At 33.8% G+C, this 15,431-nt stretch overlaps 2 protein-coding genes across 3 annotated transcripts; both read left to right on the top strand.

The window, feature by feature from the left end:
* Nucleotides 1–615: 615 nt before the first annotated feature.
* On the top strand, nucleotides 616–3,737 carry LOC123678173 (farnesol dehydrogenase-like). Its single transcript, XM_045615042.1, has 6 exons — nucleotides 616–782; nucleotides 1,379–1,516; nucleotides 1,843–2,095; nucleotides 2,368–2,576; nucleotides 2,707–2,844; nucleotides 3,566–3,737. Exons 2-6 carry the CDS (start codon nucleotides 1,421–1,423, stop codon nucleotides 3,614–3,616), a joined length of 747 nt encoding a protein of 248 aa, XP_045470998.1. The 5' UTR covers nucleotides 616–782; nucleotides 1,379–1,420; the 3' UTR covers nucleotides 3,617–3,737.
* A 414-nt stretch (nucleotides 3,738–4,151) lies between these two features.
* Nucleotides 4,152–10,003, top strand: LOC123678172 (farnesol dehydrogenase-like). Of its 2 annotated transcripts, none has more exons than XM_045615040.1 (6): nucleotides 4,152–4,343; nucleotides 6,359–6,558; nucleotides 7,199–7,454; nucleotides 7,574–7,782; nucleotides 9,136–9,285; nucleotides 9,786–10,003. In XM_045615040.1, the coding sequence occupies exons 1-6, from the start codon at nucleotides 4,313–4,315 to the stop codon at nucleotides 9,825–9,827; spliced, it is 888 nt and encodes a 295-aa protein (XP_045470996.1). In that variant the 5' UTR covers nucleotides 4,152–4,312; the 3' UTR covers nucleotides 9,828–10,003. The 2 variants fall into 2 exon arrangements, with proteins under 2 accessions (XP_045470996.1, XP_045470997.1); XM_045615041.1 differs by lacking the exon at nucleotides 4,152–4,343 and adding an exon at nucleotides 6,064–6,207.
* Nucleotides 10,004–15,431: the final 5,428 nt, after the last annotated feature.

Below are 15,431 nucleotides of genomic sequence, written 5' to 3'. Positions count from 1 at the left end.
AGCCAAAAAAATGTTTTTCATTATGGTAGATCGGGACTTTTCAATTGGCCTAAAGTCTGGGAATAATGATATTGGCCTTCATTTGTTAAATAAAATGGACCTTAAGGGAAAAAAATATAATATATCAAATTCAATTCCAGAGCGTAGTGCAAATGGGTTATTCATCCCCTATTCCTACACTCAAACCCTAAATTCGTTATATAGTGATGGGATCTCAGCTCAGCTCAGCTAGAAATGGCCATTTGGGGGTTCGATTTTTTAGAGAATTAATTTGGTGAAAACTGTAATCTCATAAATTCAACTGTTTTCAAGCTATAAGAGCTAATTGGAAAATGGCGTGAAATGAGGAATTCTCATAATTTCTTTATTACTGGTACTATAAACATGAAACAAAAACATTCTACAGGATTTTTTTTTCAGTAGAATCAATTGGTGCTAGTTTTGAAGTTATAACACAAACTTGTGTTTTCTCAAATGTAAATCATAGAAGTTTCTATAAAAAATAATATCGATTGTTTTTTCGAGAATTATTCATATTGACATTGATTTTTTTCAAGTGTTTTCGAAAAAGGAAATAATAAACAAAAGTATCAAATTAGAATTTATCTTTACAGTATGAAATTTAGTGTATATGGAATAACATATGAAGAAGATATCAATTTAAACTTTTTCATGTATTGAAAATATGCCGAATATTGAGGGCTCAGATAGTTGGAAGTTCTGATTGTGAACATACATACGATTGCAGCTGAATATCGATTACTGAAATATTTTGTAAAAAAGTAAGTAGAGAAACTGTTTTTTCTTACACTGATCTGTAATGATTTCGAACGACATTTCAGATTAATGAAAACTATGATATTTCTATCTTTATATTAGGAATCACCTGTATGGAGTTTCTCTTTCATCTAATAAGATAATTCAGAAATTAAGGTTTAATTCCAAATATTATATACAGGGTGTTCCTACATTACAGGTACAAACGAAAATGACAGGTTCTTAAGATGATTTCGATATACGGGTGTTGAAGTTTTTTTCATGTGTTTTGTTTTTTCTCATAGCATTTCCTTCCACAATTTATATTTAACTGAATAACAATCTACAGAGTAATACTTTTTCTGAAATAATGCCTGCATCTTTGCTAAAGAACTTTTTTTGTGGTCCATTAGTAGTTTATGAAAATGAAAAAAAAAACTTTGCTCTAGTACAGTAGTACTACACTTTTTGGTTTCTTGTAGTATTGTCGGATCGAGAAAAAAATTTCAAACACCCTGCATCATATTAATACCTTTAGTTGTTTGGGTACCAAATTTTACATGATAATTATTAATTATGGAAAGTATTTCAATTATATTTTAGCTTTTTAATAATTTTCCAGAACTGATTTCGATATTCCTTCGAAAACAAAACTCTCAAAAAAATGGAAAGGTGGTCAGAAAAAATAGCTGTTGTCACCGGAGCAAGCTCTGGAATTGGTGCTTCTGTTGTTGAACATCTCGTTGGAAAAGGGATGATGGTGAGAAAAAAATCTTTTTTTTTTGGAATTTGACGGATTTGGTATATACTTGATGAACATTAATTTTGAATGAAAATAATGATAAATGTATTCAATTTTTTTCACACACTATGGCTTGAAGTTTCAAAAAGTGAAAGAAATGAATTTAAGGACGGGTATAACCCAACTGCTGAGGGTTCGTTCTAACGGAATTTTATTATAACTGATCGAATTGTGTTATACGTATGATAAATTCCAGAATTTCTCAAAATTTTTTTGAAAATTCTTTACGGTCCTTTCACCAAACTTTCTCTTCCTGGAAATATCGAAAATTGTTTTAATTCCAGGTCTTTGGATTTGCTCGCAGATTGAGTTGTTTAGATGACGTTGCTGATAGGGTAAAAAATATGGATGGTCTTTTCTATGGTAAACGAGTAAACATGGCAGAGACTGAGGATATAAAGAATGCTTTCAATGAGATAGAACAACAAGTTGGTCCTGTGCAGGTACTTGTGAACTGTGCTGGAACATTTGCTGAAACTTCTTTGTGTGATGGTAATGTTCAGAAGTGGAGGAACACTTTTGAAATTAATGTTATAGGTAGGTTAAACTAACTTCGGGCTTGTTTCACCACTTCCTGATAAGGTCCCTGTTTTTAGACCAGTCATATTAATCAAAATTAGGTATGAATCTCGGAATTTGAGATCTCCAGCAGTTAACTTGTATAAACTTTTATTTTGACATCCTAGAAGCTGCCCCAAAACTTACCTACATGTGGTAGAGTGTACGCGACTTTTTGAAATCTATTTTGAATGTCCAGCAATTGTTTTTTTGTATTCTGTTTGAAAAATATTGAAAGAATATTTTTTTAGGTCTTTGTACAGCGACAAGAGAAGCCGTTGCTCAAATGAAGGGCCACAGCTTAGATGGCCATATAATTCATATGAATTGTTACTCAGGTCATACACCACTAGATTTAGTTGGAGAAAATGTGTACCCTGCATCCAAGTATGCAGTAACAGCCTTAACAAATTCTTGGAGATATGAATTGCAGGAGCTTGGCACTAAAATAAAAGTAACGGTAAGTTGACAAGGAAGATCGATTATGGATCATGCTTTGAAAAAATGTTGAGGAAAAGATTTCGTGAATTTTTTGTGCAATCTACAAATTTTATTTATTCCTTATTTGTGACTTCATGATTTGTTCACAGAGTATAAGTCCTAGCTTTGTTAAAAATACGAAGATTGCTAAAGCATCTGGTATAAGGCCGAGTGTAGTAAACACCCTTACACCAAAAGATGTGAGTGAAGCTGTCCTTTATGTTTTGGGTACACCACCACATGTTCAGGTAATTAGGTAACTCTGTAGGAATCTGTTTAATTATACCTGCATCATAATGCTTGTTCTATTAGTTAAAATGCACCGACTTGAAGTCAGACGCTTCTAAGCTCTCATCCTTCAAGCATTTTTGCACCTTTGGAGATCGCAAAGCAGATAGGTATGTGATTTCTAAGGATAAATGTCGCTCAATGACTCTTGAATTCGAGCCAGTGGTTTTATATATTTTTTATGTTCTAGTCTTTCATTTGGTTCTGTTGAACCTGTCTTGAAAATCTTGACATGGTTGTTCTATAATATATATCCACATGCAGATTCTCAATCTTACCAGATTAATAATTAGGGAAATATTGTATATATCTTTTTCAATATTCGTTTTGAGTTTTTGGAGGTAAGTTCTGCAGGATAATTATTATATAATGGTTGTTCCATATACACACGTAAAATTTCAGCTTTTTCTGATCTAGTTGAGATTTTGTGTGTATATACAGCTTTTTGTTCACCAAGGGTGCATTAATGAACTAGCACTCAAGCCTCTTCAAGTTTACTTCTTCTTGAATTTCAGAAATAACTTCTTAAACCCTCTTCAATATTCACCAATTGATATTGTAGTTGAGATGCAGGTATAATAGAAAATAGCGAAAAGCATTTGCAACGTTGAGAGCTCCATGCTCAGATTTGTTGCCTATGTTGATACATTTGTCCTAATATAATTGCTTTTTTCTTTACAGGTTCATGAATTAATATTGAGAACTGTAGGCTGCAATGATGTGAAATCTTAATGTGCTAAATATTGTGTGCCTATACTTCTATTTATCTACACCTATCTATAATATATTTAATTTAATATATAATATTTTCAGAGGTTAATTGTTGATGTAAGAATTAAAGTTTTGAAATTTATGACGTTCTTCAATTATGATCCTTTCAAATATTAATTCAATTTTTTTGCGACGTAGATGTTCAATGAAAGAAATCATCAAACTCATTTCTCAATAGATTTTTCAATTTATAAGACTTGCAAGCTATATAAATGGGTGATGGATATTTCCGACATGATATATGGAACAATTAAAAAAATTTCGATATTCAGATCGGATAACAACTACACATATTTCATTTGTGCTGAACAGCTGAAATAAAATATTTTTTCAAATTATTGGAATTGCATTCATTACGAATCTGTGTGATGATGAAATGAATAGCATTGATTTGATTTTCTCTAATTGCAATAAAATCAATTCCTTTCGAAGATCAAACAATAACAGAGATAACAGATGCTGAAGGCATTATAATGAATTATATCGATAATATACATCATTGTAGTGAAATATTTTTCATCAGTCGAAAATTCTCCAACATATATTGATTCATTTTGAGTGGTTGTGTCACACAACTGAATCTATTTTCAACTTAGGCTAAAAATTTTCTAGTTAGTGGAATTTTCACTTTGAAACATCAGAGGACTTTGTGTAATTATGATTGTTAGGACAGATCTGAATGTTATGAGTGAGTCTATCAACTTTTGTTAATTGAAAACGATTATTGCAGAAGTTTAAATGAATTTTTTTCAGAAAATATTTCAATCATAGGTCTCTTCGATTAACAGAATATCACTAGAAAGTATTCTTTTGATTATTATCGGAAAACAACCTGGAATTTTATGAGCAATAAAAATATCTGTTTTCAAATTGTCCCTTTACGTCCATTACGTTTAGAAAAACTACACCTAGCATATTTTTACACACAATTCTTCCTCCTCTTCAACTAGCTATCTTCATAATTAATGAATTCATACTCCTGATAAGAGAATGCTTCAAATCATTATGTTAAAGTTTTCAACTGACTTTACTAAATTATGTAGATAAGAAAGGAGAAATGCATCTTGAAATGAAGTGTAATAAATTGAACTCCATTTTATATTTGATATTTGAAGGGATTCTTTTATTCTTGTAGGAGCGTTAGTATAATTTCATCACAAAGAAGCTCACAAAATGTCCAGAGAAAGGGAAAAAAATGAAAAAATTAATCCTTTTTTTCTAGCAAAGATTTCAAGGTTTTCGGACAGTTTTGTCTTTACAGCGTTAGCGAAATTATGAAAAACTATAGCAGAATATTAAAAAAAAAAAAATTTTTGAACTGGTCTGGGTAAACTACATTTTTACAAACATTTTATATATACAAGATTTTTTTTTCTTAATTTTCAGAGCCGTATCTAGATACTATTGCGTTTGTGGCAATATATTAGAAAGCACCGCTCATTTTCGTAGATTTTTTTTTCATCCATCATATTATTTTATAGTATTTTTTCGTTCATAATTTAAGTCATATATTTGCGTTCTGCTGATCTTGTGATTATTTTAGGCTTAGTACGCAAATGCTAGGGAAGGCTAGCAGTATTTAAAATGCTTCCATATTCCTAGCATCTCTTGTTGCCGTGAGAACCGAGTTGTGATCTTTCAAATTATTTCGCCTTGTGCTCCAATATTTTTTCTTTTGATTTTTGGGCGCCACTGCGGACCTTTCGCCCATGTAAAGTGCCACCTTTACCAGGCCCTAGATACGCCCCTGTTTATTTTATATAATTATATATCAATTTGTTTGACGGAATATTTGTTATCGTTTAATTGTTTTATACTTACTTGTAATTATTTATAAGTCATCATCAGTTCGATAACCATATGATCAACACTGTTTCATAATCTAAAATAAGCATGGCTAATGACAATAGTAGTCGATGCTTGACAACAGATCCGACCGAATTGAAATTTTAAGTTTCATAAAAATTTTTATGTTGCCCCTTACACAATGCTTTTCAAGAATTTTTTTGATACTATTTTTCTAATTCAGCAATAATCAACCGTACTTACTATTCTTTTCTTTGGCCACTCGACATATCCTCATATCAAGTCTCTCTGGAACTTAAATTTCTATTAATATAACCGATTGAAAAAAAAAAAATATTTATTTGTTTATGTTGTTTTCCTCTTTTATTTTTTGTTTTTTTTATTTGTACTTTGTCGGGGGTTGAGTGGAGTAGCCTTGCCTAGATTCTGCCCCTATAATTATCAAAAATGAAGACTCAATTATGATTTTATTTTTCTTACCCTATACATGTTTCTAGGTATTATACTAGAAAGAGCTAAGAAGATCTCGTTGTTGTATCATCTTATCTTAATTTCGTATATGTTCTTCGAGTCCACGTACATGTGTAGTTACTTTTTTATATAAAATTGATGGAATTTCCTTCAGAAAATCGAATGATAACAATTCCTACAGTTAACCCAATACTTGTTCATATTGAAAAAAGACTCCGTTTGGTAGTACGATACTGTCCTTTAACTTTATCCGAAATCTTCGTCATCACAATCAGGTAAACCAGAATAATAATAATTCAGAACGCAACTCGAGCTATATCTCTCTCGCTAATATAGTAACCTTGAGACGAGTAGTGGCATTGTTATCGCAATGACAAATTCAGAAAACTGACCATTCTGCGGATAAGTAGAGATTATTCGTTGCAGGGCTATACAGGATATGGTTATTAAAGTTAAATAAGGTGAATTTAGGTCTACTTGTATTGACGATATTATTTCTACCTTACTGTTCTGCAAATATGGCTCCATCGATGGAAAGATGGTCAGGAAAAGTAGCTGTTGTAACTGGAGCTAGTGCTGGGATAGGAGCTTCTATTGCCGAACTCCTAGTTGAGAATGGAATCAAGGTCAGAGAACTTTACTGATGATCATTAGGATTTAAGATTGAGATATTATGCAGATTGAGTTTTAAGTATGGAACGCCTCATTTATCTGTTAAACGGATCGCAGGATTTTTATAGAATTTGGTGTGCGAGGACCTTGTGATATGATCCATGTTATGGTGGTATTTACAATGTTGCCAGATTTTTTCTTTTTCCGGAATAATAATGAATTTGAAGTGTATCCCTTTGTATATTTTCTGCTTTATGAAATTCTCAAGAAACACTAATTACAAAAATGTGAATCTCACCATAATATCAACCATATTACAAAATCCTTGCACACCAAAATCTATAAAAATCGTGCAATCCGTTTTCAAGATATGTGGCATTCTATGCTCAAAAATCATTCTGTATATGAGGTGTTTTAGTATAAAGATTTCAGTTCAAATGTCGAAGGAATGAACCTCTAAAAAAATATCTCCTTATAGATTTTTGCAATCACTCGTCATAATAAAGGAATTCTTGAGAACTGAAGAAGCTATGAAGTAAAAATTAAAAAATTGAAACTGCAATCTTCATTGACAAAAATATCTTATTTCGACTTGAAAAATTAACACCCTGTATAACCCTATGTATAACTATTATCTGAATCTTCGACCTACAGGTTGTTGGGTTTGCAAGAAGAGTTGAGCTAATCACTGCACATGCGGAGAAATTGAAAAACAAGAAAGGTTCACTTCATGGAATGAAGGTTGATTTAACTAAAACCCAGGAAATTATAGATGCCTTCAAGAAGGTTGAAGAGGAGTATGGACCCGTCAGTATTTTAGTCAATAATGCTGGAGTTTTTGAACAGACAACTTTGTGCGATGGTGGCGACATTGAAAAATGGAAGAAGACCTTTGAAATCAATGTTATTGGTGGGATTGAAATTTTTTTAACATAATATTTAAAAAGTTCTCTGTATTATGTGATTTTTCATTCGAAAAATTGATTTGATTTACTTTTTATTCTTACTATTTTATATTTTTTTTGGCAGCTCTCTGTATAGCCACTAAAGAAGCTGTGGCCATAATGAAGAAACACAAGATAAATGGCCATATAATACACATAAACAGCGTTGCCGGACATAGACCAGTAAACTTTGTAGGGGAAAATGTATATCCTGCTTCTAAATATGCTGTAACATCACTGACAGAGTCTTTGAGATACGAATTGTTGAAAACAGGAACTAAGATCAAAGTAACAGTAAGTGAAATAAGCTCATTTATATCTCTATATAAATATAGAAGGTTTTCCATTACAATTCCGTACAATTAAAAATGGTTATAATCGTATCATATGTCTATTGTTTTATTATTTCTTATGTCATTTAAGTTCAGTAGGTTATGCCATCCAATCGTGGAAAGATTCAGTAGGTTATGCCATCCAATCATGGAAAGATTCACGCCTCAGAAATGCTCAGAACTGGACACTGGTTGAATTGCATCTCCGTTCCTTCATATTTCTTTTGAGGTTTCTGGTTAGATACTATTTCAGTTGTTGAGATTATAATTGGGATACTTCTTGTTGAAATCATTTCCTACTGGTGCTTTATCTGGAACTCGAGGCCCTATATTTTGAATTCTTATTCGTTGCCTGCAAACATTTGACATCCACCCATATCAGCATCAATCGTCAATGGTAGTTCGATCCTTTATGATATGTTTGCAGTAGTTTCTCGTTGAGATCACTCAAGCTTGGATGGCTAGAAGAGAACCTTTTGTTTCTGGTTTCTGGATACATTCCTTCTAATGTGAGCTAACAGTTAGACGCTGAACTATCGATAGGATCTTGGTTGTTGTATGAAACATGCTCCTTGTGCAGATATGAAGGTGTTGATTCGTCTGCTTCACACAATATTTGATAGACCTTTGACATACTTGCTTTATCTCTGAAAAGTATGTTCGTAGAATTTCTATTTCTATCAGCCCCATGATATCTTGACTCCTGCCTCCTTTATTCCTTGGCAGTGCTCTCCTTCCTGCTTCCCGGATGGTGCTTGCTTGCTTTTGTCACCAAAGTTCTCAATTTACGTTGCAGGTTTTCGAGATCTGTTTTTGTTATGCATTGATGGTTCTTGTTATGTTCTTGCTGTTAAGTCTTGTTCAATTGATTATTATTGATATGAATAGATTGAATTCAATAATGGAAATAATTCACGCAGATACTTTGTTGAACATACAATCTAGAGAATAGAATAATATATAAACAATGGTATAAGATAAAGTGAAGGTTATTTGATTAGTTTTTATTGAATTTTGCATTGAAATTCATTAATTTCCACTTGAACCTCCTTGATCGAATTTCTTGAAGAAGCTATTACCTTTTTTCATCATGCAGACCTCCTCATTTGACTTGCCAAAAAGAAGTTCATAAATGGATTTCATAGGAAGTTCGTTATATTGGAATTTCAAAAAAATAGCAATTCAGCTGAGAGAATCTTCCCAATAATCCTTCTATTCTGGGAAGACAGTAATCTCATAACAAGGCGGAGGAATCTGCATTCAAAATGTGATATTGATTGAACAAGAAGATCTTCATAGATAATTTCAATTTCAGAGTATAAGCCCAGGACTAGTGAGATCCACAGAAATATTCAAAGCTGCTGGTGCTGAAATTAAAGGTACAGAAGTGGAAGGTATCGCTCTCAACCCTGAAGATGTCAGCTACGCTGTAATTTATGCTTTGTCATCTCCACCCCATGTTCAGGTATTTGATTTTGATGTACATATAGGGTGTTTCCTAACAACTATATGAAAAAAAGGTATTTATTGAATATCATGAATATACTTCAACGATTTGGTTGAAGTTGCCGAATCTGAAAAAAATAAAAAAACTTCAAAGAAGTCAGTGGTTTACTTTATATTCTCAATATTGTTGGCTTTGGTTTCTAATGAGGCTTCACTTAATCAATAATTTCAGTCTCGTTATTAATGAATAAGCGCCTTATCATTTCTAATGACTGTTTCAAGAATAATTCAAGAATAATTTTGATATTTTATAAATACCGATTATTCTTTACTTTAAGTCCTGTGACTCAGAAATGAAGCATGAAATTTTGTAAGCTTATCCGAGAAAAAAATTAGGAACAAATATTCTTTCATAATATTCATGGAGTTGGTTCATTGTTTATAACAATAAACATGCGAAAAACTTTTTCTCTACTAGCATTATTTCATTATCATAAATAATGGTTTTCTCATTTTCAGGTACATGAAGTCACGTTGAAGCCAATAGGATCCGATATATGAAATAGTAATAATAATAATAATGAAGGCTTTCATTCTGCGAACAAAATACATATTCTCTTGGAGAATGGTGCATGCAGGCCGGATGCACTGTTCTATCTAACCCTGGATTCATTGATGATCTTTTCCCATTGTGGAACTTCTATGATATATAAAGAATAAAATATTGTAACAAAGAATTTTGTTCAGTTTGATGCGTTGCAAATCATAATCAAGCCAAAAAAAATCAGTCCTTTCCGAAATTCTCACAGCTTACGTTCTGAAATGTTTGTGAGCTAACAATCGATTCTGTTCGTCCGTCGTATATTATCCTCTATACGCCATTCTCCGTACACAGCTGTTTCCTGAAAATGTAAAAGATGTGCATTAACTATGGTCTATCCAGTTGGTTTGTAAGCAATGCCTTTCGAGTGAAATTTTCGGCTGATATTTGATGTATTTCTCAAAAAGACTTCCATTTTATATGAGAAGCAGTGCCGGTTATTGATTAAGTTCCTTTAGTATCTGAATTCTTTTCCAAAAAGAATGCGTGGGTTACTCAAATTTGAATTATGTAATGAGTTTCATAACGTAACGCAAATGGACCAAATTCTGTGGTCAAATAGCTTCAAAATAAAGCAATCGTAGATAATAGTATATTGTGCAACAAGTATGGAAAGTCCAACTTTTCTCGCGAGTGCTGCAAATACACGAGCGAGAAAAGGACTTTTTCTACAACTGCTATGGAAAGTAGCGTATTCTTCATAGCTTACTCAATTTCAAAACTATGTATTGCTCATACTGTGGGAAATATTATTCCCCACGGCATTTTGCCCACACCTAGCTTGGAATGAATGAAATTGGACTTTTGAGTCGTTTCTATGGAAACGCAATAAATCAGCACATACTGTCAACGAAGGTCATTTCGATTTGAATTAAGTCCATTACTTGAATTATTGTGAAATTTGTGCAGTTGAAGGAAAAGTATAGTGTGAAACATGTGGAGAAAGTCCTTTTCTCGCTCTTGTGTTTGCGGCACTCGCCTTTCAGGCTCGTGCCACAAACTTCCACACTCGCGAGAAAAGTTGGACTTTCCCCACTTGTTGCTCAATATACTACTTTCCACATGTTGCACCCTATACTTCTCCTTCAACTGCACAAATTTCAATAATTCAAATAATGGACTTGATTCAAATCAAAATGGGCTTCGTTGACAGTATGTTCTAATTTATTGCGTTTCCATAGAAACGACTCAAAAGCCCAATTTCATGGGTCTACCAAGCGAGGTGTGGGCAAAGTGCCGTGAGAAAAAATATTTCCCACAGTATGAGCTATACATAGTTTCGAAATTGAGTAAGCTATGAAGAATACGCTACTTTCCATAGCAGTTGTAGGAAAAATAGATTTCTGTTATTACGTGAATGTCGAAAATAACACCTACTGCTATACAGAGCATAATTAAAGTCAAAAACAAAAGTTCTTTAATGTCCTACATGTATAATGAAAAACAAACAAAACCGCCGATTGATTTATTATACCTATTTCAACGGAACCCATGTCAGAGAGAGTTATGGCTTGGAGATGGTTGATTCAGATTGTGGTGGCGAAAAAGCTACGAAAAAGAATGGAATATAATCCAGGTTAACGGCTACAATAACTCTGTTCTTTTACGTATATTAATTGAATAAGTTCATTGTTTCCCCAACACGATTATGATGGAAAGAGGCATCAGTTCCATCAAGTTAAATGATGGCATTACGCCATTTTCTGTATAGAATACATAGAACATATAACCTCATTTCAAGCTCAATTCAACAGTATATACAGAAAGAATAAGACCAATTGAAAAGTTCCCGGACTGATGCACAGATAGCGGGGCTAGTATTAAATCCATATAATTTTTAGTAAGTACTAAACTTCCAACGATACGTGTCAAAATTTAACAGCAGTCCGACGATTAGTTTGTGAGATATTGCGTTGTGAGTGTAGCTTCTTTTGTTATTTGAAAAAAAATGGAAAAAAAGAATTTCGTTTGCTGATAAAATATAACTTTTTGAAATAAAAAAATACAGTTGAAGCGAAATCTTGGATTGATGAAGAGTTTCCGGGGTCTGCACCAGGAAAACAAACCCAAATCATTGATTGGTATGCTAAGTTAAAACGTGGTGAAATGAGCACCGAAGACTGCGAACGCAGTGGACGCACAAAAGAGCATCGACGAAAAAATCACAAAATAATTTTGAATGACCGTAAAGTGGAGTTGATCGAGATAGCAGACATTGTGAAGATATCATCTGAATGTGTACATCATATCATTCACGAATATTAGTACATGAGAAAGCTTTGTGCAAAATGGGTGCCACTCGAGATCACAATCGATCAAAAGCAACAACGTGTTAATGATTCTGAGCAGACTTTGAAGCTGTTTAAGTGCAATAAACCTGAATTTTTGCATCGATATGTGACAATGGACGAAACATGCCATCATCATTTCACTCCGGAGTCCAATCGACAGTTAGCTGAGTGGACTGCACACGATGAACGAGAAAAACACAACAGTCAGCTGGCAAGGTTATGGCAACTATATTCTTGGATGCAAAAGGTATAATATTCATTGACTATTTCCGAAAGGGCCAGACCATCAAGAGCCATTATTATATAGCGGTATTGAATCTTTTGAAGGATGAAATTGTAAAAAAAGGAGAAAAAAGGTAATTTTTTTTGCTTGAATTGCTTTTGCATTCACCAGATCTGGCTCCCAGCGACTTTTTCCTGTTCTCAGACCTCAAAAGAATGCTCGCTGGAAAGAAATTTAGCGCCAATAAAAAAGTAATCGCCGAAACTGGGGCCCATTTTGAGGCGAAAAACAAATCGTACCATGAAAATGGTATCGAAAAGTTGGAATATCGCTATAATCACTGTCTCGCCCTCGAAGGCAACTATGTTGAACAATAAAATCGAATTTTGCCAAAAAAATTTGTTTTAATATGGTAGACCAGGGACCTTTCAATTGGGCTGTTATACATGTTTAGTTATTATATCAACTAAAAATCTAAAATCTATATACATGTTTCAGCGTTAAGGAGAGATGCCTATCTAGAATGTAACGTTGGTAGTGAGTCCACAGTATTTCGTAATGAGTTTTTGACCTGTTATTATACATTTCATGTACAAGCCATTATTCATACTCGGAAAGGGACAGGAAATTCATGAATATTCAGAAAAATTCAATTCTGCTTTTCGTGGTACGAAACTTACAGGTAGGCTATTGATTAACAAACGTTCATAATTCAATTGGGTACATAACAAGTTTTTCTCCAGTATAACCTAAAAATGGGTCATTCACCTTCCCAACCAGTGCTGAATTATAACGAATTCGAAGCGATTACTGAAATTGCGAGTTATATTTAAAAGTTGGAACATTCATTGTTTCATAAATTGAAATTTTCTGAAATCAGTTTTCGCAGAAGTATAAAAAAGTAAAATGATGTTGTTTAGAGAACTCATTCGATCACAGCTATAGAAAAGAAATTTATTATATTCTCCGACATTATGAATACTTTTATTAACATGAATTTGTACATTTTCACGAGAATGGAAAAATTTAAATCAATATAGGGTTTTCAGATAGAAATTATACTATTTTGAATGTTTGTGATGGCAACACTCAAATACCTATGGTAAGGCCGCTTTTTGTGAAACAACGTGCGAAAGTGGTTTCAACGCCTCAAGAACGTCGATCTTTACGTCGAAGACCAGCATGGCGATGGAAGAGAGAATATTTTCGAAGATGCAGAATTGAAGGCATTACTTGATGAAGAATCGCGTCAAACGCAACAAGAATTGGCAGAATCATTAGAAGTGACGCAACAAGCCATCTCAAAACGCCTGAAAGTCATGGGGATGATTCAGAAACAAGGAAATTGGATGTCGTACGAGTTGAAGCCAAGAGATGTTGAACGGCGTTTGTTTGCTTGTGAACAGCTGCTTGCAAAGCAAAGCCGGAAGAGATTTCTGAATCGCATTGTGACTGATAAGGAAAAATGGGTTCATTACGATAATCCCAAGTGCCGAAAATCATGGGGATATCCCGGCCATGCTCCCACGTCGACGGCCAAACCGAATTTTCACGTTTCCAAAGTCTTGCTCAGTATTTGGTGGCACCAGTTGGGCGTAGTGTATTATGAGTTGTTAAAACCGATTGAAAATGCATTTTTGCCGAGTATTGAAGGACAATCGGCTGCAATGCAACGAGAGTCCATATTCTCCAGATATTGCTCCCTCGGATTATCACTAGTTTCGATCAATGGCACACGTCCTGGCTGGCCAGCACTTCCGGTCTTATTGAGAAGAGAAAAAGTGTATCGATTCGTAGATCGCTCCAAAAATGACCAGTTTTTTCGAAGCGGGATTCGTACGCTGCACGAAAGATGAGAGCAAGTAGTGGCTAGCGATGGACAATACTTCGAATCATAGTAGTTATTTATAATACAAGTGCAGAAGGCATTGATATTCTTCCACGAGTTCAAAATTCAAAAACGAGCCACGAAGTGGCGAGTTTTTGAATGAACGAGTGGTAGAATGAGCCTTCTGTACGAGTATTTTACATTATTTTCTCTAATTCATTGAATTTTTATTGAAATCAATGAAATATTTCCATAATAATCATTTAGTGATTTTTGCATTGAAAAATGTTGGTTGGCAGAACTGATTTCTTTAAAGCAAATTGATGAATTGACAAATAAAGCCGTGGCGGAAAGTTCGGAGTACCAACATATAATAATACAATAAAACCATGAAAACTGTGCGTTTCTGATATATTCTCGCACGATTTTGTTCTACGAGATGTGGAAGAATGAACGGAATAACCACAGAATTGAGAAATGTATAACCAGTTTTTCACAATAAAGCCTCGAAATTCGGAAAAAACGACAGAAGCAAAGTTGTACGCCTAAGTATAAATAATATAAGTGTTCAATCAACGTTTTTGTTGATATCATAATGAAACCGTACGTTTGAAAACAACGTTAATATTGATCTAATATACGTCATAGTTGGTTTGGTTACACAACTATTTCACAACGTTAATTCAACGTACCTGTGCCCATTGGGTAGATCCTTCCGTTTGAAAGTTATCGTGTGTACAGACCTAATCCAATTTGAGGATGAATACTTTATCAGTGAGCCCAACCTTATCGTTTGAGACCCCTTTCAAAATTCAAAAATATCATGACAAAGTGATAGAGCGATCTGTTCAGAGAACGAGCCCCGAAAACTGCCATAAGAATATATTCTGCACTAAGCTACTCGGATTGAACGATCGCAACGGTCAAACTGAATGAACAGAAGGAAGGAAGCACTTTGCTGCTCTCCAACATTCGAATAAATATTTTTCTGCGTTCAGGGATCACACAAGCATAAAAGAAAAAGAGGGTTCGAGATTGGGGAAGAATGTCGAGATTTTTCAAGGTAAATGACTGACCATCTAATGGTTGTATATTTAGGAGCTTTTCTGAAAAACTGACGATGTCTAACATAACAATAGAGGGAAGGGAATCCATTTGCGGGAAAATAGAAGGAGAAAATAGAGTATATACAAAGCAACGGATCGAGGGTTCATTTTCCCAC

This window comes from Harmonia axyridis, chromosome 4 (genome assembly GCF_914767665.1).
Source record: "Harmonia axyridis chromosome 4, icHarAxyr1.1, whole genome shotgun sequence".
NCBI classification, from domain to species: Eukaryota; Metazoa; Arthropoda; class Insecta; order Coleoptera; family Coccinellidae; genus Harmonia; species Harmonia axyridis.
This window is presented reverse-complemented; position numbering and strand designations above follow the sequence as displayed.

Excerpts from the sequence above, each read along its gene's own strand:
- LOC123678173 (XM_045615042.1), top strand. The coding sequence starts at position 1,421 with ATGGAAAGGTGGTCAGAAAAAATAGCTGTTGTCACCGGAGCAAGCTCT. Across the intron at positions 1,517-1,842 it reads TCGTTGGAAAAGGGATGATG|GTCTTTGGATTTGCTCGCAG; the intron begins GTGAGAAAAAAA and ends TTTTAATTCCAG. Across the intron at positions 2,096-2,367 it reads TTTTGAAATTAATGTTATAG|GTCTTTGTACAGCGACAAGA; the intron begins GTAGGTTAAACT and ends ATATTTTTTTAG.
- LOC123678172 (XM_045615040.1), top strand. The coding sequence starts at position 4,313 with ATGATTGTTAGGACAGATCTGAATGTTATGA. Across the intron at positions 6,559-7,198 it reads TAGTTGAGAATGGAATCAAG|GTTGTTGGGTTTGCAAGAAG; the intron begins GTCAGAGAACTT and ends TTCGACCTACAG. Across the intron at positions 9,286-9,785 it reads CATCTCCACCCCATGTTCAG|GTACATGAAGTCACGTTGAA; the intron begins GTATTTGATTTT and ends TCTCATTTTCAG.